Raw genomic sequence first — 21,185 nt, 5'->3', positions numbered from 1 at the left:
GAAACTTAAGATTAAAGGAACTTTACTGTATTTCAAGTATAGTTTAATCCATTAAGATGGATCTCCTCCACAGCAATGGAGTGCTTATCATTCAGCATTTACAGAGGGACTACAGGGCTTACCAGGATTTCCTTAATTTTATGTCACATGTTGGTGATCCTCGGAATATATTTTCAATTTATTTTCCTCTTTGGTTTCAGCTCAACCAAGTGGTTGGTACTAAAATGATATGGGTGGCTGTCATTGGTGACTGGTTCAACCTCATATTTAAATGGTAAGAAAAATTTGGTATTTTTAATAATAGTTATTATATGTACCTCAAGTTTAGAAAATTTTCTGTGAATAATGTACTAGTAGATTTTTCCCTGGTAATTATAAAATAGAAATTCACAATGAAGATATTGAAGATATGTTTGAAACAACCTTGTAATAAGATGAGAAGAACCTGTAGAACTATTATAGAATAATTAGCTTTGCAAATATAGCTCTTCATATTATTTGTAAGATTCTTTATCATGCTTTGCTGAGGCCTTCTTATGTAAAAATATTTTAATTTAATTTCTTCCTTTTTTTTTTTTTTTTTTGGGGGTCAGGATTTTATTCGGCCATCGCCCTTACTGGTGGGTGCAAGAAACAATGATTTATCCTAATCAGTCAAGCCCATGCCTTGAGCAGTTTCCTATAACATGTGAAACTGGACCAGGTAAGAAATGTTGCAGATTTTCTTGGTATATTTGATAGGGATAGCGGCTTCAAGGGGGAGAGAATGGCACTTAGGAAGGTCTTATATGATTCAGAAATCTCAGAGCTCATGCATAAAATAGCACACAAAACAAGTAGAGGAAAAGGAAGAAACACAATAGGTAGGTATTTGCTGTATGACAAGAGTATTTCCTTCTTTTCCTTTAAAAGATGCAAGGGAGGGGGACTTGCTTTAAAAATAACTACTACTAGAATGAACTGGGGTATTGGAAAGAAATTTTCACAAAACTTGTGAAATACATTGTTTATTGGGTTCCAAGTCAGGTCCCAGGGCTGTTGAGTTTGAGGGCTTGTTTGCTGTTGCAACAAATATTCAAACCCCATAAACTAAGTAGATGATTCAGTGCAAATAACAATAGTCTCAGCAATTGATTACATAATGTATCACAAGGGGAAAAGAACCAGAACCAGACACTGCCACTGAATGTGTGTGTGGGAGTATGTGTACAAATATAAGGGGAAAAATTATTTTTGAATTGTACCTTTTCAATATATTTTCACTTTTTATGTCTCATTATTTTCTCTGTGGAAATCAAATGCAATACTGATCAAGCTAAATGAACTTGTGCAACCCTAATAGGTGCAATAAGATGAACTTGCATTGAGCTAACTGAATTTAGTTTAATTTGTTGTGCAAGAAAATACCAACTGTGGAAATTATATGCTTTGCATCTTGTCGATGCCACTGGAAGCTTTGAAACAGTTTGCACAGCTGTATTTTGTTAACAGTACTCTGCATTACATCCCATTGTAATTGTGAGCAAGAAGCTTAAACCCTTGTATGAGGCAGGGTTTAATAATGCCTGGTCTTTATGTCTGCAGTCTCTTTCAAGTTACTTCATTTGATACCTAACACAAAGTATTGAAGCCTTCAGATCTTCTCAAAAGCCTTGAGAACTGAGCCCAATCAGTGCTGTGTAGATCCGAGCCCTGGCTCAGGAGACAGTCAGTCAGTGTGTTTCATTTTGATTCATTGAACCAGAAGGCGTTTCCTCTTGTTACTGTCTTTCTGAAAGGTCATTCCTATTTCTGTCCAGTGGGTACAACTGTCATACTGATTCCTTCCTTGCACTTATAATGACCACATTTTTTCCCACCTCCAGACTTGCACGGGACCATTAAGACTGTCACTGACCTGTTTCTCATTAACAAGAGGAGGCACAGTCAGTGCCGGTGTTACACGCACACAATCATTGTATAAGCTTACATACTTTTAAAATAGCAATTTATGTTAAAAGATTAGAGAGGCAGCCACAGACATGAGAAAAGCAGCTCCAAATACTGCTAGGATAGCCTGAACCCCAAACTCCATGTCTCAGCAAAAGGGAAAGCTGAGGGAACTGTTCATATGACTACATGGCAAACAGTTTAGGACCCGAATTTGGTTTGCATTTCTGGAATTAACTGAACTAAAACCCAGCAGCCATTTGTTTTCTAATGTTTGTAAAACTTTAAGAATCTAAACCTTAGGGTAGAATTTATGCTGTTTTGAGTAGGTAATTTGCAGATAAGCTAAGAAATATTATTCCTAGATGGCATTTTCCTAGATGACAACAAAGAGACGCTTTTCCATTGCTGACATACAACATTATTGTTTCCTCATCAGTGACATTTGTTCCATTGTGAGGTTTAGGAGTGCACATCTGATAGGAAATTAACAAAAGAACTGGTAGAGTGACTCTAAATGTAGTGCCAAGCAGAATAGCAAAAATGAATGCAGGGAGTTAAAAATCATTGTGCTCATCCTGCCTAGACGTTTCTGCTTTGCTACTTCACTGAAATATTCTTTTACTCTACACACTACTAGATAGTGCTGGCTCATAACACATTCTTGAGCCCAAATTATTTCTTCTGATAGTGAAATAACCCTGTCCCTTCTCTGTCTCCACAGAAAGCCAAGATGTTAAGGTCCCAGGTTTACAGATTCCAATGATCTAATTTTTTCTTTCCCTATTTTGATTTGTTGAATGTAAATCTGGTGAACATGAGAAAGGAAATTGCAGAGTAATTTTAGGAATCACTTCCCTTGCATCATGTCATCGTACCTTGTTTTATTGTGATTTTCACAGTTGCAGGAACTTCTCTGTGGTTTCATATTGCTTCCAGTAAAATTGAGATTTTACTTTTTAAATTAAAACAAATTACACACATACCTGGACTAAAAAGAAATCACTGTTGTTCTCTATATGAGAGAGTATTCCCTATTATAGACTGCTGTAGGTGGACTACTGTGTGCTGTACCTGTGGGTACAGCAATTAGAGCGTCATATCATGTGCCAGTTTCATTGACAATCTGCCTTTAATCTGGTTGATATTTTACAGCTCCTTAAACTTTATAAAATTAATCAAAGTAAATCATAAAGACATATTTTTTTTTCTGTGTTTCAGATGCATTTCTAAAATTATTACAAAACTACTCAAAATGTTAATTACCTGCATTGTAATATTGCTAATGAGACACAGCTCACAATTGTTAACACCATGGTAATTGCCAAAGCAGATAAAAAGCAGCTTGGAAGTGCTATCTAAAGTTTTACTGGTCCTTTAGTTTAGAATGTTACAAAGAGTCAAATTTCTGTTGCTCCTGTTAATTATGGGGAGGCTCACTCCAAACTTTTTTTTATGTGATCCTCATACATAATTTCTACTTCCATGCTACAGCTCTAAGACAGCCCTAGGTGCTTTTTAAAATTTTTTAATCCCAAGTAATGGGAAAATTTCCTATCAAGATTCCAACTCACACCAATATAAAATGAGTAAGCTATTACCTTTTTTATTTCAGACAAGTATGATGGATTCCCTATAGATGAACCTTCTGAAAAATTCTTATGGAAAAAATTAACTTTTGAGAAGCAGTTTCAGCCTTTGTTAGCCATTTTCCTTCTAAATTATTAGGTGCCTGAGTAACTACCAGTAGACATTTTCTGTATCACAGACATTTTCTGTATGTCACAGTCTTCATTCTTGAGTTGAATATTTCCTTTTTGTTTTTACTAGGAAGCCCATCTGGACATGCCATGGGATCATCCTGTGTTTGGTATGTAATGGTCACAGCAGCACTTAGCTACACAGTTAGATGGAAAGATAAATCAGCTGTTACTCTTCACAGGTCAGTGTCTTTCCATGATTCTAATTCATTATATTCAGATATTTCTTTAAATATATGCTATGTTTTTAGTGGACTTAATTTAAACAAATATTCACAGTTTGGTCTATTTTGTGAAAAAAAAACAACAACTCTTTATTATGCTCTACTTCAGCTGAAGAAGAAGTATATTAAGACGATTTATCTGTTTGTATAGTCTGGTATTTATTTACAGACATTGCATACAATTACAGACATTGCATACAATATCTATGAATCAGTCCTGAATCTTCAGTGCTAGAAATTTTTAATTCTATAATTGTCACTATGTGTTGGATTTTTTTGGTTAGTACATAAATTTACTGCTTTGATGGTTATCCTTCACCCATTTTAAAGCAAGTGCACATAATGCTGACAAAATTCACTGTAATGTGTTGCTCAGCTCTATGGGAAAGTCCTGCAATTGCTTTGGTGGCTGTTCTTTCTAAGGCTGCAAGGTTGTTTTCACACCGTGTGAATTTTGTCATGAAATAATTGAGTTTTGCATATAGTTATGACTTCATGATAAGAGATATATTTAAGGTATTAGTCCTTATTTAATCTGCCATTGATGACTTTCATCACTTAAACCACAGAGGTGTCTTTGACCTGAAACTTCTGAGATCTTTTCCTGTAACTGCTTTTGATAATATTTTAGTACTGACTTCAAGTTTTAATCACCTGATTCTAAACTACTCAGTAAACGTGTGCTGGTAAAAGCATGAGCCTTACATGATGGGTTTTGGGGTAAATAAGTAGATGAAATATCTTGTTTTAATTTTTAAGCATCTTCCTTTTCCCTCTTAGACTAACATGGTCATTCCTCTGGAGTATTTTTTGGATTATCCAGATCAGTGTGTGCATCTCAAGAGTATTTATAGCAACACATTTCCCTCATCAAGTTGTTCTTGGAGTATTTGCTGGTAATGCTGCTATTTTTTCTTTCCTTTTTAACCTATATGCAATTATTTTTTTTTTAAATATGAGAGAAGACAAGAGATTTTTAGTAGTTGGACTTTTCTTGCAGCCCTGGTGATGCTCTCCACTCTCTGGAAAATCAGCGATTTGATTTTAGTCCGAAGGTAAAATTTGTAAGGTAGAATGTGCCTGGTGCCTGTGTAATTCACAGTGAGGGAGTGAGCCCTGGTCCACATGCCAGTTGATGCTGACTGTATTGTGTCCACACTGCCCCAGACTGGCTGTGACTGCTTTGGACTGCCTGCATCTGATCTTTAACTGTGGAAGACATCAGAGAGGAAATTGCTCCTCCATGGCTCTGACCTTTCCTCTCAGGAGGAAGATATTCGGGTCACTTCAAATGGCGTCCAGGTGCAAAATAGCATGTGTGCAATGTGGACAAACACAGAGACCTGGGGCAAAATGGAAAAAAATTGTAAATAGCAGGACAAACTCCCCTGGGTGATTTAAGATGCTAAAATACATTTTTCAGAGTTACTTAAGCATATTATAAATTGGTACTCAGGGAGTGCAAACTATAACAGTATCTCTGGTATCTATATGATTTTAAGGAGGGTGACCAGTGCTTTGAGCAGCGGCTTCCTGCTCATGTTCTCTTTCATGAAAGCAGTGCAGCCTGGGCAGCCCTGGCTAACAGCTTTCCCTCTTCACAACCAGGATAAAATGAGTACAAGAGAAGATAAGTGTGTTCTGTGTCTTTTCCTTCAACACTCAAAGCCTGTGTGGGAACTGGTGTTGAATTCTGCATTGCTGGAGCCAGTCTTTGAGTGAGGGACTCTTTTGGAAAAGGAATGTTCCAGTTTACATCTAATATTTGATAGGTTGTCATCTGGGAGATGCAATCAGGCCTTAAGGTATGCCTCATATCAAAACCATGTAGTGCTTGGTTTTGGGTTTTTTGGGTTTTTTTTTCCAAAGTGGCAGTTTTGAGTGGGAGGAAAGGTTTTGTAATGTATTGCAAAAGGGGTAAATTGTGTATGTATATGTGTGTGTATAAATATATATATAAATATATATAGACACACATGTAGGTATTTATTACATAGATATATTCTTCTGTCTTTAAAAGTCAAATTCTATAGGGACACTGTAAAAAATGCTTTTCAAAGTACAAGTGTGTTGTTCCTTGTAACACTGAGTTTCTAATCCACAGGCATTCTTGTGGCAGAAGCGTTTGAGCATACCCCTGCTATTCAGACAGCAAGCTTGAGAATGTACATCAAGACAAACTTGTTTCTTTTCCTCTTTGCCCTTGGCTTTTATCTGTCCCTCAAGCTTCTTGATATTGACTTGCTATGGTCTGTTCCAAAGGCTAAGAAGTGGTGTGCCAACCCAGACTGGATAAACATTGACACAACTCCATTTGCTGGACTGGTGAGGAATTTAGGTGCACTCTTTGGTTTAGGTCTTGGAATCAATTCTGAAATGTTCATCACGAGCTGCAAAGGTAAAAATAGCTGCAAGATAAGTTTCCGCATATTGTGTATAGCTGCTTCTTTAGCTACCCTGCAGCTGTATAATTTTGTTAAGATACCTACTCATACTGAGTATTTGTTCTACATTCTCTCTTTTTGCAAGAGCGCAGCTATGCCTCTCACTGTAGTTGCCTTGGTTCCGTACTGTGTCCACTCGTTAATGAGGACAACTGAAAAAAAACTTAATTAGGTAAAGTTTCAAAATGGTTAGCAATGTGGGGATGGATGTGAACTGTTTGAGAACCCCCTGCAAAGGCAGTTTTGCTAATTCATTTAAACCAAGAGGATGCCACTGCATCTGTGATGTGCTCCTGGTAAGTAACCAGTACATCCAAAATCAGTACACTCAAGCAGCTGAGACATATTAGTTGCTGATTTTATTCCTAGAAATATTGCAAGCGCACTGCAGTATGGTTAGAAATGGCTCAATACTCTGGGTCATAATGAAGTTTTAAAGTATAACCAACCATCTTTATTTAGCTATATGGTGGTCTTCTAGTTCTGTCCATCTCTAGCTAGATAATGCTTCAAGCATCAGCTGTACATAGTGATACTCAATGTTTCATTTTTTTATAAATAGATACTGTGTGTTATACTGCTACATAATGGTGTGACAGTATCAAACCACCTACTGTACCCAGGCACTGTGAAAAAGGCCAGCATAGTTATAAACAAGGCTTTAGATTTAATTTATTGAGCTTCCTGAGCAAACCAGCTTCTGATTAAGTCAGATGAGAAAAAAAAAGTTTATTTCCATTGGACTCTGTAGAATATATTTTTGCATTACTGTGTGGTTTTTGTAATTTTTACTTTTTGGAAGGGGTCACATGAGTCATGAATTATACAGATCACAACTTTGATAGGGAAAATGCTTAAATATGGTGTAAAAAATGTTTGGTTTCTGTACATCTACGCAGAGCAACAAATGAAAAAAGGTGTCAATAATGAAACTATCTCAGTATATGACCTCAAGAATGTTGTTCATGCTCCTGTATTGCAACATTAATTCCCTGCTAATTCTCTCAGATCAACAGTCACAAGCCTGAATCACTGTTAGCAGTTGTGTAAATCATGAAAATATGGTTGCAGACTGTCATTTCAAGTTTCTATTCTTTGTTTAACTAAGCACACAAGTAACTAATATGTTGAATATATGTTTGCTATATAAAATGGATTTTCTAAAGGGGTACTTTCCATTTTATTCATTATTTGGCATCTATTGTTGTATATTCCCTTTCAGTGCACAATCTTTAAGTAGTACTTTGCTGATACCATCCCATAAAACTCTCTCTCTGTCTATATATATATATAGCCTTAGTATGCCTGGTTTGAGTAATGAGGGCTGCATATATATGATCTGAAAGCAGTAAGACTTAGAGGATGTAAACATTATATTGCTTCTAGACTTCCAATTAGGTAGGAGGTAATTGAAAGAATCTTATTTAATTGGGTAAACAAGGTAAATAGTTTGGTGTTGGCCTTTGGGAATGAACAAGATACAAATTATAGAAGCAAATCTGAAACAGGCATCCTTAATTAAGAGCCTAGTAAGACTACCATGACTTAAGAAAATTAATCATCTGCTTTTAAGTCTGAGGAGTATTCTGCCTCATGTATCTCCTGATAGCTTCTCTAATGGTTCTCTGAACTTCTTCCCACAGCAGCTGACCTGAAACCACTCTTTTCTATAATTGCGACTCCTTAACCAAAATCACTAAGTTCATGGGACTAGACACAAACAATGAAGAACAAAGACAGCTGGGACAAAAATTTCAGCTGTGTTCAAGTTGCTGTGTGCTTTGTTATTCCCTACCATGTGAGAGGACCTACAAAGCCTTCGCAGAGCAGTAGCAGGTTGATTGAGTTGTTGTTCTGTTCCTGGCTCCTCCTAGCCAGCAGTAGGAGATTCTTCATGCACAGCTGTCCAAGGTTCTTACAATAGCATTTGCATTTGGTGGCAATTTGAAGCTGGGAGTTATGGGTAGGGATCACATTTCGAGGCTTCTAATCACGTGAGAGTCTCTGTTTCCCAACACTGACAAAGAATCTGTTGGAGTAGCACCCTTCCCAAAATTTAGCTCTCTGTTTCCCAGTTGCCTGGAAAGAGGATAACGTTATACTGAAGAGCAGCAACACAATCACCCAGCTTGGGCCCTGGCCCTGTGCTCCTGCAGGGAGACAGCAGGCTCCTGTGCAGGCAGGAGTTGGCCTTGTCTGCAGCTCTGTCCTGAACAGCAAACCCTTGTCACAGACATGGTACTTGCTGGCTGCTGCCAGATACTCAGTGCTTAGCTGAAGGGTAAGAGAAGAAATGCTAGAGCACAAGAGCCAGTAAAAAAATACAATTTATTGATTTAACTTGGGTCACAAAGGTATTGCCCTTTAGGAAAAAGAATTATTAAATAAGTTTACATAGTCATCGTAATTTTTAATGAAGAGTTATTATTTTTCTGTGTCCTTAAATAATAATATTAATTAAATACCATATACATATGTCTGCAGGTTATTGATAGTCACTCTGTCAATAGTTTCCTGAGCCATCAAACTACTTATTGCTCTGAAATGTAAAAAGGTTAAAAAGATTAAAGCAAATAATGCAGCTTTTTCTTTTACTTTTCAGTTAAGGTTTAAAATACAGACTTCCGCAGAGAAATTGCCATTTCAGTGCTGGTTGTGTGATTTCAGTAGGCTATGTGGAAGTGATTCTGTTAATGGAGTTGTATAAAAGTTGAAATTGTGTTTTGCTACCTGGAATTAAGGGATGTATCCTAATAACATTTTTACCCTTACAGCTCTATTTACAGTACTGCTACTGTTGCAGTGTTTTATAAGTGGTGTGACTTCTTATAAAGTGAGTAGAAACTTGCCTGCCCACCCCCTACCCAGCCCAGATGCAGATTTTAGGACATGGAGAATGACCTCCAGTTAATACTCTGTTGTTTAAAATTAATATTTAAATATTGAAACTTTCTTTCTATCTGCTTTTCTCCAAGATCCTAGTCACTAAAGGAAACAGTCCTGTTCTGCTGCAGACAATAACCAATAACATATTTCAGTGAAACTTGTAGTAGATGCTACAATAAACTGTGACAGATACAGGTTTCTACCAAAAGAAGCTCCTTCCTGACCATTGTAATTTATGAATATATTGCTGCTCTGTTATCAACTGTATTTAATACAAAGAACTAATAATGCCTATTTTTCCCACCTGCACTCATGATTGCATTACCTTCTGAAAAAAGAACATATCCATCACCATTTCAGTAGAAGTGGCTTAAATAACTGATTATTAACCATAGAATTTTACATTAATTTAACCAAGGCATTTATTCCTATTCAAAAATCTTTTTGACAGCTGATTAGAATGATGAGTATTAGCTGGAGAGTGGTGGACTAGGAAATGATCCTCACCAGCTTCTGTTCCTTACCTTGGTTGCTTTCCTTACTTTTGTGGAGCTGCCCTCTTTGTAAGTACTGAGTGGTTTGTTGAAGGGGCACAGCTGTGTCAGTGCTGCAGGTGCACACAAGGGAAGCCCAGCCTCCCCCAACAGAACAGCTGATGTGTGTGGCACAGTGGGTGAAAGAGTGGGGCTTCTGCTTGCACAGGAAAGGCCTCTGCTGAAATCGTCTGCAGACCAAACGTTAGCACAGATTGGGTCCCTTCAGATGTACAGCATCATGTGAAGGGTTGTTTTCACTCATTCAGCTTACCTAGAGAAAGGACAGTTTCCTGAACACCAGAGTCTTCCTTGATTGCTAGGTGAGGCATCAAAGGACTGTGCAGTCTGACTGCAGGTAGTGGCAACTCCCCAAATCACCAGGAAAGATCTTTCCCAGTTTCAGGGTTTTTTTCCCTTATCAGTGGGCTAAGATACTTCCTAAATGCATCAGCCTGTGCTTAGTGCCTTGCATGTGCTGGCCAAGTGTGCCTGATGCAGACAGCTACTTACATTAAGGGTTCCACAGATCTCACTGTATTGTAGAGCACTCCCTCTGTAGCACAATGGAGCACCAACATACACATACCTACCACAAAGTATTTGCTTACAGAAATCTTTCAAATTGAGAATCACAGTAATTCAGCTAATTGGGGCTCCAGTAGTAACAAGTTTCCAGTAGGCTCCTTCCATGGCCATCAGTTCATCATGAGTGCCCCTTTCAATGATGAGTCCTTGGGACATCACAGCAATGATGTCAGCGTTCTGGATGGTGGACAAGCGGTGGGCGATGATGATGCAGGTGCGCCCTTCTCTGGCTTTATCCAGCGCTGCTTGCACAGTCTAAAGGCAAGAGACAAAGTGTCTGAATAAAAATGTGCAAATACAACAGGGCTCAGAGCTGGAGGAACCCAGTTGTTTCAGATTAATTAACCATATTGTGCAACACTTGTAAAAGGGACAGTGGGACTAAATCAGAGGTTCCGATATTGATGTGCTTAGCTAGGTCATGACTTCTGTTTACCAGTATTACAAACAAGAGACAGCTAAACATAGAGGTAGAAATAAAGGAAGGTCTTTACTCTGCTGCCATGCTAAATGTCAACTGAATGCTTTGAAATCCAGGCAATTCAGACATTTCTGAAGAAGTGCTGCCTCTCTTTTCAGAAGTTTAAGAGCACCTGGGGCTGGCTGCTTTTTCTTACAGCTGTACCTGAAGTGCAGGCACTCCTCAGAAAGATCATTAAAGGTGAAAGTGCTGAATTCACAATTTGGAATAATGTGCAGTCATGCAGCAGAGTATGCTGGCATATCTATAGAACAGAAAAGGTGGTATGGACCAGCTATGTATGTTGTAGGCCATTAACTTTTCCTTATCAATATCATCACTGCGCATTTACCTTTTCACTTTCTGTGTCTAAGGCAGATGTAGCTTCATCCAGTAATAAAATTTTAGGGTCTCGTATGATGGCCCTTGCTATGGCAATGCGTTGCTTTTGCCCACGAGACAGCTGGGATCCCTGAGCCCCAACATTAGTTTCATATTTCTGAAAAATACACAAAGAGATTATTTTATTCAGGTGTAATTTAACACACCAGTAGACAGCTAAAGCAAGAGCAGGAGAGAGGCAAGAAAGTCGACCACTGCGGACCACTTGCAGAACCTGGGAATGCAGAAATAATGTACAGCAGCAAACATGTTTGGGGTGAGGTTTCCAAGCTGTTCTTTGTCTGCACATGGCCCTGAGGCCCAGGCAGCACAATCATGAGCCTGGAAGGAAAATGTGATAGCAAAATGTTAGCTGATTTTTCTGAGGCAAAAAGAATTCTCCCTGCCCTAGATTTGGGAGAAGAGGCTGAAAGTGATTTAAAGGCTTTCTAGAAAAGTGCTTTGTTTGGGTCCCTAAACTGTATCCATTCCCTATATGTTCTTTTTATATTTATATTATTTCAGTGCATTTAAACTGCTCAAGTGTACATAAGCAACCAGCTTCAAATATTTTTTGTCCAAGTGTCACGTCCTACTCACAAGGCAAATCTCCCACAGCTGGGAACAGGATTTATGTATGTGCCTACTGTCTAAGAATTCAGTAATAACTCACACCCAAGTCTTAAGGAACACAACAAATGGTCACAGCACCCTCTTGCTCCTACTGTCACAGCTCTAAAAGGACATAAAAAGTGCATGCATGTAGCAACTTCATCTGGTTTCAGAGCAACTCCTGCAATGAACACTGAGCAGCCAAGGCCTTGCAGGTACTTACGTTAGGCAGAGACATGACAAAATCATGCAGTTGAGCCTTCTGGGCTGCTTCTATGACTTTTTCCATCGTTGCTTCTTTTGTGTTACTGCCGTATTTGATATTATCAGCAATGCTGCAGTCAAATAGCACAGGCTCCTGTGACACTATTCCGATTTTTGATCTAAGAAACTGCACATTTACGTTCTTAGAGTCATGTCCATCTATTAACTATGAGGAAATGGAATAAAACTTGAAACATCATTACAAAACAGCAGCTTGCAACACCCAAATAGTTTATAGCAAAATAAGTGATTTAACCATATGATTAAAACACAAACACAGCTGATTGAAAGTGGTTGAATTGCTTGTCTCTGATTCCTTTGTGCATGATGTGTATTTTGTGATACGGCTTTGATCCATACCACAAAATACACTAGACCATTTGCTCAACAGAGGTCCTAGTGAACTATTTAATTGCTTAAACTTAGGCACATGCTTTATTGTCCTCCTGACACAGTGATCATCACACAGATTTTTTCCAGAGAAAGATAAATAAATCTAGATAGGTAAATATTTACATTAGGAAAACATAAAAAAGCTTTCTAAGGTATCAGTAATTGAATAACTGGAAGTTAAATCTAGGCAAGTTCCAGGCTCTTTGTTGCTCCATTCAGACTTGATTTTGCTTGTGCTCTCACAATTCACGGCACACATTTGTATGTTTCATACAGAAGCTACCAAGACAAATGCCTACAGCCTACCTAATGCATAAGACTGCACCTGAGGCAGGTTGTTCTCTTATCTTATCTGAATATGTCTGAGATTATACTTGGGAACTGTCGAAACAGTCCACATGTGTCCTTTTGAGAAGGAGAGGAAGCCTCAAACTGCACATTATGAGCAACCACTGCTAGGCTGCACAGTAGGACACAGGCAGAAGGCCCTTGGAGCACTGCTGAAAACCAGAGGACAAAAACCACATTTTCTTTGCTTACCACACTTCCTTTCTCAGGGTCATAGAAACGCTCCAGAAGTTGCACACTGGTGCTCTTACCACAGCCACTACTTCCAACAAATGCCAAAGTCTGTCCAGGTTTAACAGATATAGAGAGTCCTTTCAGGACCTGAATATCAGGCCGAGAAGGGTATGTGAATTTACAGTTAAGAAATTCAATGCTTCCCTTGAAATCATCCTGGTGAAAAGAAAAATGAGAAAGATGTTACAGTGAGCTTGAGCTCAACCCTGTAAAGTACAAGACAGCTCTTCCTCAGATCCATTCTTGCATCTTTTGCTTAAAATTTGACATTTGTACTTATGAAATTATCTCAGGAAAAGGGAGAAAACCATACTGGAGTAGCTGCCCTAGGGGTGAAGCAATTAGTGATAACACTGTTTCTCTGCTTATTCTTCCCTGCATGGCACTGGTCAGAGGCATAAATTGGAAATGGCATTGCCTTGCCAATGGACACGTTTTTCATTTTAATATAGACACTGTGTATAAAATAAATCATTTCAATTTTCTGGGTCTGACTTTCCAATTCACCAGAAACTGAGCATTTTCATTTTGTCTGACTGAACAATTCTTTGCCTCCTTATGAACACCCACCACCAGTTTGATGTAAATGGAAAAACCTCCATCATAATCAGCAATAGTAAGATTTGCCGTAAAGCAGGAAATAAGAGCTTGCCGTTCTGTGAGTCATAAAAATCAGTTCTATTCCAATTTACAGTAGTTTTACACTGACAAATTCCTACTGGCTGATTTTATACTACTCTTTATGTCTAGTACAGAACTTGCTTCAAAAACAGCAAAGACAAACAAAACTTTTACAATCAGCATAACCTTCTTGTAAAGCATTGATCCTCATTGACTCCTAAATCACTAGTGCAAAATCCATGCCTGTAGTGAGCTGACTGACATCACAAATTACACATCTCCATTCTTACCCATTTCTCCCCTTTTTCACTGTAAACACTTATTTTAGGATGCCGATCAACCAGTTGAAAAAAGCGTGCAGCAGATGTTTTGGCTTTGGCATAGTTTGGGGTGTAGGAAGAAGCTCTTCCCAATGCAGTTCCACTGGTGACAATTGCAGAGATCACCCTGTGGAGAAGGGGGAAATGGTCATTCTTGGGAAGCCATCAGGAAACTGAACACCACACCGAGTCCAGAGACCTCTTTGTGGCTCTGAGCAGGCTCTCACCTGAACACAAAGCTGTAATGGAGCCCTTCAGCGTCAACGAGAAATCCCCCGTAGCGGTAAGAGACAGAGTTGGCAATGAACACAATGCTCTGGGCAAAGCCAAAGCAGATTCCGTACACGTGTGCTTTTTTGATTGCAGCTTTGTAGGGCATATCCAGGTGCTTCTCAAAATTCTCAATAAACATCTTCTCTTTTCCTATCCCAGCTACTGTTCTGATGTTAGAGAGAGCTTCACTGGCAATCTGGAAGAGAGGAAAAAAAAAATGGGTAAAAGCTCCTTATTTTTACTTGGAAATGTAGAGTCAGGTCTCACAAGTGCATGATTCTTTCATGAACTCAGGACACTGATGCAATATGTAAATTCATTCAGACATGATACAGACTGGCCCCAAACATCATACAGCCTAAAGAGAACTTTTCCTACAAGCAATTTCCTATTGATTTCCTCGAGAGCAATGCTCTGCCTGCTCCGCTGGAGCTGTTACTGTAAGCACTTTTAGGGAATCAGGCACGTGCTCTAGCTTGTGACTTATTTCACATAATGTGAATAAATGTGACACCCACAAAAGGAAAAATTGTTTTAGGAACTTCTTTGGTTGCATGGATTTAATATGTTTATTTCAATTGTTTTCTGTTACTTTTAGCAATAGTCAAAGAAAGAGTTAAAAGGAATAGCATCCCCAACTACCATTTCATAAATTGAATCCACTTGAATTTACTAAGTTTCCTCACCTGCTCACCCTCCCTCCTGCTGATGTCCAAAAGGCTGATGAGATAGAACATATGAATCTTCAGTGACAAAATTTCCAAGATTTTTACCTTGTACATAGGCAAAGAGTAAGCAAATGCTTGCCTATGCACATATGAAAATGGAACACAGGAAATTATGAGATAATCACCACAGAAACTTGTGTGGGACTTGTATTAGTTGTAGGCTTCATATTATAATTTATTGCCAGTCAGAATTTGGGTTTATATCCCAACAAAAGAGTACCACAATTTCACCTACAAAAGTAAATTGATAGCTTGTTTGGTCCTAATTTCACCCTTTTAATCTCAAGTAATTTTACTAAGAAATTGTATTAAAATGCTGTTGTTTGCTCGGACTTTGATAGTAGATTCATAATGTAACACATTCCTTTGGGAGGCAAGTGTGGTATTATAGCTTATGAATGTTTTCAGCATGTAGGAAAAGATCTGAATGTAGACAATCAGAAATCCAGTTTCAGGGTTTGTTTTTTTTCTGGCCAAAATTGAGAGTCAAAGTCTTGCATTATCACTCAATGTGAAGGAGCAGATAATAGGTATTGAGAATTGGATTGTGCAGACGTTTTCCATGTTTAGCATGGCTCATGAGCAATTGCTTTGAAAGAATTCAGTGTTTTTTGCATTTGGATGCAGTGCTGGCAAATAAATTAGAAAATAACACCAGAAACAATCAATCGTCACCAAAACTGCTGAAGCATTGCTTAAAATATGACTTCATCATAGCCTCTGGGTTGTTCTATGTAAGAGCTGTTGCCTGGACTGATTAGTGAAGTTTCTCTCCTTGTCAAGAAGTATTTTTATTTAAGACTTTTGTAAATAATTAATTATTCTGGTTGTGGGCAATTGGTCAGGTCCTAATTCTTAAGATGGAAAGGGCTAAGAGCTTAATTCTTAAGCTGCTATGACCAACCAAAGGCACAACTGTCCTTTTTAAAATCCACAGACTGATTCGTGGTTCAGTGCCAGATTCTCAGGTGCGAGCACTTCTAGGTGAACAGCTATCACTGCTTTCTGAGGGCAGCTTAATCACTGGCCATCAGCAAATGGGAGTTTAAATAAAACCCAACAAAGGTGAACCAGACTGCTGAGAGATCTGTGTCTGCCACTTCAGTCCAAGAACTTTTGCAAGGTCAGTCACAGTCCATGCAGCAAGTGCTTTTGCAGTTAGGGAGTTCCCAATGCTGTTTCAATGGTTTAACAAGCTGAAATATTGCAACTTATTCACAAACCATTACCAGTTCCATGACATTTGAATTACTGATGGTCCCTAAGGACTGATTTTTCATCTACGTGTGACTGTGAATATAAATTAGTCTTTAAACAGCATTACCCGTCCAGTAGCTTCCAGTGCTTTCTTGTCCTGCGAGGCAAATCCTGTCAGCATTTTAGCCTGCACAGCTCCAGATAAAGCCAAAAATGGCAGGAAGCACATTATTACCAAACTCAGTTTCCAGCTGAAGTAGAAGGCAATGACCATGGCCACCCCAATGTTAGTAAAGGAGTTGACAATCATTCCTATCTGCGATCCAGTTGCCTTTGAAGAAAAGAAACAGACATCATTGATATGTACTTCAAAAACAATTTAAACAAATCTTCCGATAAAACTTAGAAAACTGCAAATTAAAATAACATAAGACACTAACAGCTAGACTGCACTGGAGTTCAGCCAGTCTGGATATACTGGTTCCAGTTATTTGGATGAAGAGCGGGACTGCAAATGTCCAATATTCCTTTGATCCACCAAATTTTCCATTGAGAATTCAGAAGATTGTTTCTACTGTTTGTGAGAAAGATAATGTAATTATTGAAATCTGTTGCCTTGGTTCCCTGGAGAATAACTCATCTGAATACATTGTTTAGCTTCTACATTTATCTATGTAGATTTAAATAATCAGCAGGACCATTTTATAGCTTAGCTATTAACAACAAAGCCTCAGCAGTGCTAAAATCAGTAAACGACTTCACTGAAAAGGGATGAAACGAAGTTGTATTTCTGCCTATCCCTTTATTAAGGAAAAAAGTTAAATACAGCTTTGACATCATCTTTATTGAATTTGTCTGCTCCTTATGTACTTCAACAATGCTATTCTTTCTAATAGACTTATTTACTCAAAATTAGTTTTCTTTCATAGCAGTAAACAGCACTCTAAATAGGAACTATATTGCTATGTATTAGAATAAAAATGTACGTTTGATATCCTTGATGATTTTTCAGTCAAACTCATTTGCAGAGTACGAACTTGGCAGCACAAAATGCTCATCATCTCCTCCTCCTCTGACCTGCAGCAAGGTCTGTGTTAGGCAGTGAAAGGTGCAGGGCACTGCTGCACAGGTAGCTCTGGTCTCCCTCACCCCCTGCAAGCTGTGGGTTGGATGGCTGTGCCTCACTGTTGTGCTTCAAACAAAGATGTCCCTTAGGACATTAAATGTTTAGTCAGAGTTTTACCAGTTTATTTATTTCTATTAAGACACCCTGTGAGGTTTCCAGCAGGTTTCCCTGATTCTGTAGAAATTGCTGCTGACCAGGGCTTTTGGAAACCTCTTCTCTAAAACCCCCCATTAAAAGTTTTTTAAAACTAACTTAAAATCTTCAGTCAAGCTGAAACATGACAATTTTTGCAACAAAAGAAATCTCTATGTCTCCTTCCTTGTTTCTAGAAAATTGCTTGCACTGCAGCCCAGCAAAATGGCATCTGACTCACTTCTACCTAAGGATCAGTTCAGATAGGGAACATATATAGCTCAGCATGATTTAACCCTCAGCCACTAAGGAACACAATGCATGCAGCTGGGGTGTCACTTTCCCAGACACTGAAACTGGCTGCAGGATTCCCAACTGGAGCAACAGCCACTACTGCAGATTGGTTTTTCAAGTGAGTTGTTAGTTTAAATCAAAATTGTCACAACATGCACAATACCATGCTGAAAACTGGAAAACATGGTTATTAACGACTGTCAATAACGTACTATTTTGACATGTTTTTAAAATAAACCCTTTAACATTGTGACAAAAAGCTAATTCATCTCCAGAAAAAAAAGAAAATCAAACTTCTGCACTGGGTGTTCCTTCTCATTCCATTGTTGGTTGGTTTTTTATTGATTTTTGTGTTCTTTTTTTGTACTTTTAGGGTATACCATATACTAGTATTGGTTCCAAAGTGGCAGTCTATTAATAGAAATAGCTGAATTGGCTTACTAAGAACTGACCTACACTGATCTGGCTGGTTGCATGGCAGCTAATTTCTGTGAACCACATGCCAAAATAAGCCTTCAGTCAGTGTCTACAGTAAAACAATTCATAAGGTGCCAGGTCTTACCCCTTGGACCTGTGAGGCATCTGTTGCAAGCCTGGTAGTCAAAGCCCCAGGGCTGTTCTTCCGGTCATCAAACCAACCAATGTCTTGCCCGAGCATGGCCTGGAAACCAATTTTCCTTAACCGTCTTGTAAGCAGCTCACCAGACTTGGCAAAGGTGTATCCCTGGGGTACATGAGAATAAAAACAGACTGTGCAGAGAGAGACACACACCAAGAAAGGGAGCAAAACCAAAAATATGTATTGCTAAATTGGACTGTTACCTGGAGGAACTGTGTGAAAAATGAGAGAACTCCGACTAAGACAAAGAGCACACAGACACCATTGATCTGGTTTTTTTGGTTTTCTTCATCAAGAATGGAGAAGGTCTTTGAAAAAAAAATAATAGAAATGTCAGTTTTGCTGTGTGTGACATATGTACTTGATTGCCAAGTGCAGAAACCCATCCTGCAACCAAAGCCAGAACACAGAGCTCTCCCTCACCCCCTGCAAAGGTCAGATTCTTTATTTTTCCTAAGGTGAGCCTGGATTAAAACATAATGGGTTTTACTCCTGTTAACCAACGAGTTCAGTATGCTTGGTGTCTGCACTCACTACTCCTATTTGTGGCCTATCCCTGGTTATAATTAACCACTCATCCCCCACTGTAAATAATGATAACAAGAAAATAGCAATGTAATAAACAGCATAGCAACAAAACAACAGTAAAATCTGTCCTGTAAAATCAAACCATCCCATTCCGCAGCTATCCTAACATGGTTACTTATGTTTTTAATCTGTGCTCTTTATTAAAAAAATAACACTGATCATGGCAGCATGCAGCATGGACAACATCAGCAGTATTAAAAAGAAAGATTTGTTGCTGAGGTGTCCATTTTCAGATCATATAAGTCTCAACAGTTTTAGTGTGGACTGTCTTTCATCTGGAGCCATGGGACTCCATGCTCAATAGGAGTAAGAGCACACCTTTCAGTTGAGTTTCACTGGAAAGGATCCATATTCTGAGACAATTCCACAGGAAGAACCAAAGCATCAGTAAAAGAAACTACTGAAAACATTGTTCAAAAGGTACATACACAGTATCATCTAGTTCTTCATTGACTTTTTGGGACTTATTTCTGAAAACTTTGAGGGCAGACTTAGCTAAATTTTTCCTTTCACTTCATAGCTGTGGGGATTTTACCCTCACTTCCCCAGCATATTTGTCCCAGAGTACAAGCCCACATGTCTGACACAACAACATTGCAGATATTTGGGCAGATCTGAAAGCAGATGTGTATTCCATCTGCCTGACTGCTTTGGCACCAGGCAGAAATATTTTATATTTATGAATAATAAAACACAATAATAAAACACAGATATTGGATATCACAGATATTATCCCTCATGTTCATTATGGCTTGCTTTTTCTTGCAGCCTCTCTCCTTTGATCGACTGAGGCCTTCAAAAGAAGGAATTAATCCTTGGCAGTGAAGGTATTTAGCATCATTAGCCCCAGACCTCCCAAGGTCTAGAAGACTCCTTTCCAAAGGAATCAAAGATTCACAGTGGAATGTGTATAGCAGTGTCTCACCTGCTGTCTAGTGAAAGCCACAGTCCTTGACATGAGGTCTGGACACTCAAAAAGTGTTTGGAGGTGGCACACCTATGCCTACAGGCCGAGGATTTTGGGCAGAAATTTTAAGTGGATCAACAGGGCCTGGAACATCCTTTTTTCTCCTGCTCACGGGATCTTACTTAAATGCAAAACTGCAAGTAAATGTGATTCAAAGTTCTAAGCAACTTCCCAGTGAGAAATGTCTAAGCCAAAACAATACTCCCAAAAAACCAAACATCAAAAGGTCAATCTTTTTTTTTTTTTGACAGATTGTTGGCACTACTCTTAGAATCCTTTTCTATCAGGAGCTCAAATGCTGGGTCATTCATTCATTCATTTGCTTTTTCCTGCCTGTAAGGTTTTTGACCTCCAACATTGTCTACCTTTTAGGGCATATATTTTTGCACTCATGTGTACCTACCATGACCTCGGCAAGTGAGTGAGAAGCACATCAGATGGGTAGCAAAACCACAAAAAACCCGTGGCATTCCCATTTTGTTCCCAGTGAATGTGTTGTTTACTTAATAAGATACAGCTTGAACAGATGGGATTTCTCTAGCCTAATTCTTGAAAATTCAGGACAATTTCCTAGGCACCAGTCAGAGCAGCACTGAATATCTTCAGGCAGCCTCCACTTCCCCACCAACTTGGCAAGCATTTCCCTAGAAAGCTTCTACACAAAAGGGGATGCACCCTTTTGTCTATCACCACAAGTTTTTGAAGAAATAAACACTCATTGAACTTGATGTGTTTCAAGAGAGGTGGTGGTAGCGGATTTTGATAATGTTGTATCTTTTAGTGAATGTTAAAGTTTAAAGCATATTCCTACTTCCTGCTTCCAAAGCTATCGATGCAGGCCTACTTGTTGCTGGTGGCTGTGGACCCAGGTACAATTACCTACCTCTCCCTAGGCATTCTGCAGAGAGCAGGCAGCAAAAATGTGCCTGAAATATGTAAACAAAAAAGTGAAGTATTTTTTAGATATGATCCAAAGCTTTCTCAAAGTCTTTCCAAGTCTGTATAAGAAAATTCTGCAGAGAATGACCTTTGCATGTGTCTCTCTCCACTGTACCTGCATGTGAGGTATTTTTTGTCTCATCTAAAATAAACTGTATGCAAGTATAGAAACCCATTCCCAACAGTTCCTGGAAAATGAACAAAAGAGATAATGAAGAACACATGACAAATGCTGATAAGCTTGCCCCTTTAAAGAGCTCTAATGATAGTTTGATGACAGTGATATAAATATCTACTGAATAATTGTTTATAGGCAAGAAGGTTA

At 38.6% G+C, this 21,185-nt stretch overlaps 2 protein-coding genes across 3 annotated transcripts in view; one reads left to right on the top strand and one right to left on the bottom strand.

The window, feature by feature from the left end:
* Window positions 1-56: 56 nt before the first annotated feature.
* On the top strand, window positions 57-8,672 carry G6PC2 (glucose-6-phosphatase catalytic subunit 2). Its single transcript, XM_071434962.1, has 5 exons — window positions 57-274; window positions 594-703; window positions 3,760-3,871; window positions 4,694-4,809; window positions 6,018-8,672. The coding sequence occupies exons 1-5, from the start codon at window positions 57-59 to the stop codon at window positions 6,527-6,529; spliced, it is 1,068 nt and encodes a 355-aa protein (XP_071291063.1). The 3' UTR covers window positions 6,530-8,672.
* Window positions 8,667-21,185, bottom strand: part of ABCB11 (ATP binding cassette subfamily B member 11) — a 32,621-nt gene continuing 20,102 nt past the window's right edge. For both annotated transcript variants that reach the window (XM_071434967.1, XM_071434968.1), the window contains exons 16-24: window positions 18,570-18,674; window positions 18,310-18,471; window positions 16,323-16,526; window positions 14,225-14,466; window positions 13,968-14,124; window positions 13,015-13,212; window positions 12,041-12,247; window positions 11,177-11,323; window positions 8,667-10,619 (exon numbers count right to left, since the gene is read on the bottom strand). In XM_071434967.1, coding sequence (XP_071291068.1) covers window positions 10,419-10,619; window positions 11,177-11,323; window positions 12,041-12,247; window positions 13,015-13,212; window positions 13,968-14,124; window positions 14,225-14,466; window positions 16,323-16,526; window positions 18,310-18,471; window positions 18,570-18,674 — 1,623 coding nt within the window. In that variant the 3' untranslated portion in view covers window positions 8,667-10,418. The remainder of the gene's footprint in view (window positions 10,620-11,176; window positions 11,324-12,040; window positions 12,248-13,014; window positions 13,213-13,967; window positions 14,125-14,224; window positions 14,467-16,322; window positions 16,527-18,309; window positions 18,472-18,569; window positions 18,675-21,185) is intronic.

Source organism: Agelaius tricolor, unplaced genomic scaffold (genome assembly GCF_023055355.1).
Source record: "Agelaius tricolor isolate 1412-34295 unplaced genomic scaffold, bAgeTri1.0.p SCAF_10, whole genome shotgun sequence".
NCBI classification, from domain to species: Eukaryota; Metazoa; Chordata; class Aves; order Passeriformes; family Icteridae; genus Agelaius; species Agelaius tricolor.
Note: the sequence above shows the minus strand (reverse complement) of the source record. Positions and strands in the feature narration are given on the sequence as shown.

Bases quoted from the DNA above. Each gene is read 5' to 3' on its own strand.
- G6PC2 (XM_071434962.1), top strand. From the start codon at position 57: ATGGATCTCCTCCACAGCAATGGAGTGCTTATCATTCAGCATTTACAG. The intron at 3,872-4,693 runs GTCAGTGTCTTT...TTTCCCTCTTAG, and splicing joins TCAGCTGTTACTCTTCACAG to ACTAACATGGTCATTCCTCT. The intron at 4,810-6,017 runs GTAATGCTGCTA...TCTAATCCACAG, and splicing joins TGTTCTTGGAGTATTTGCTG to GCATTCTTGTGGCAGAAGCG.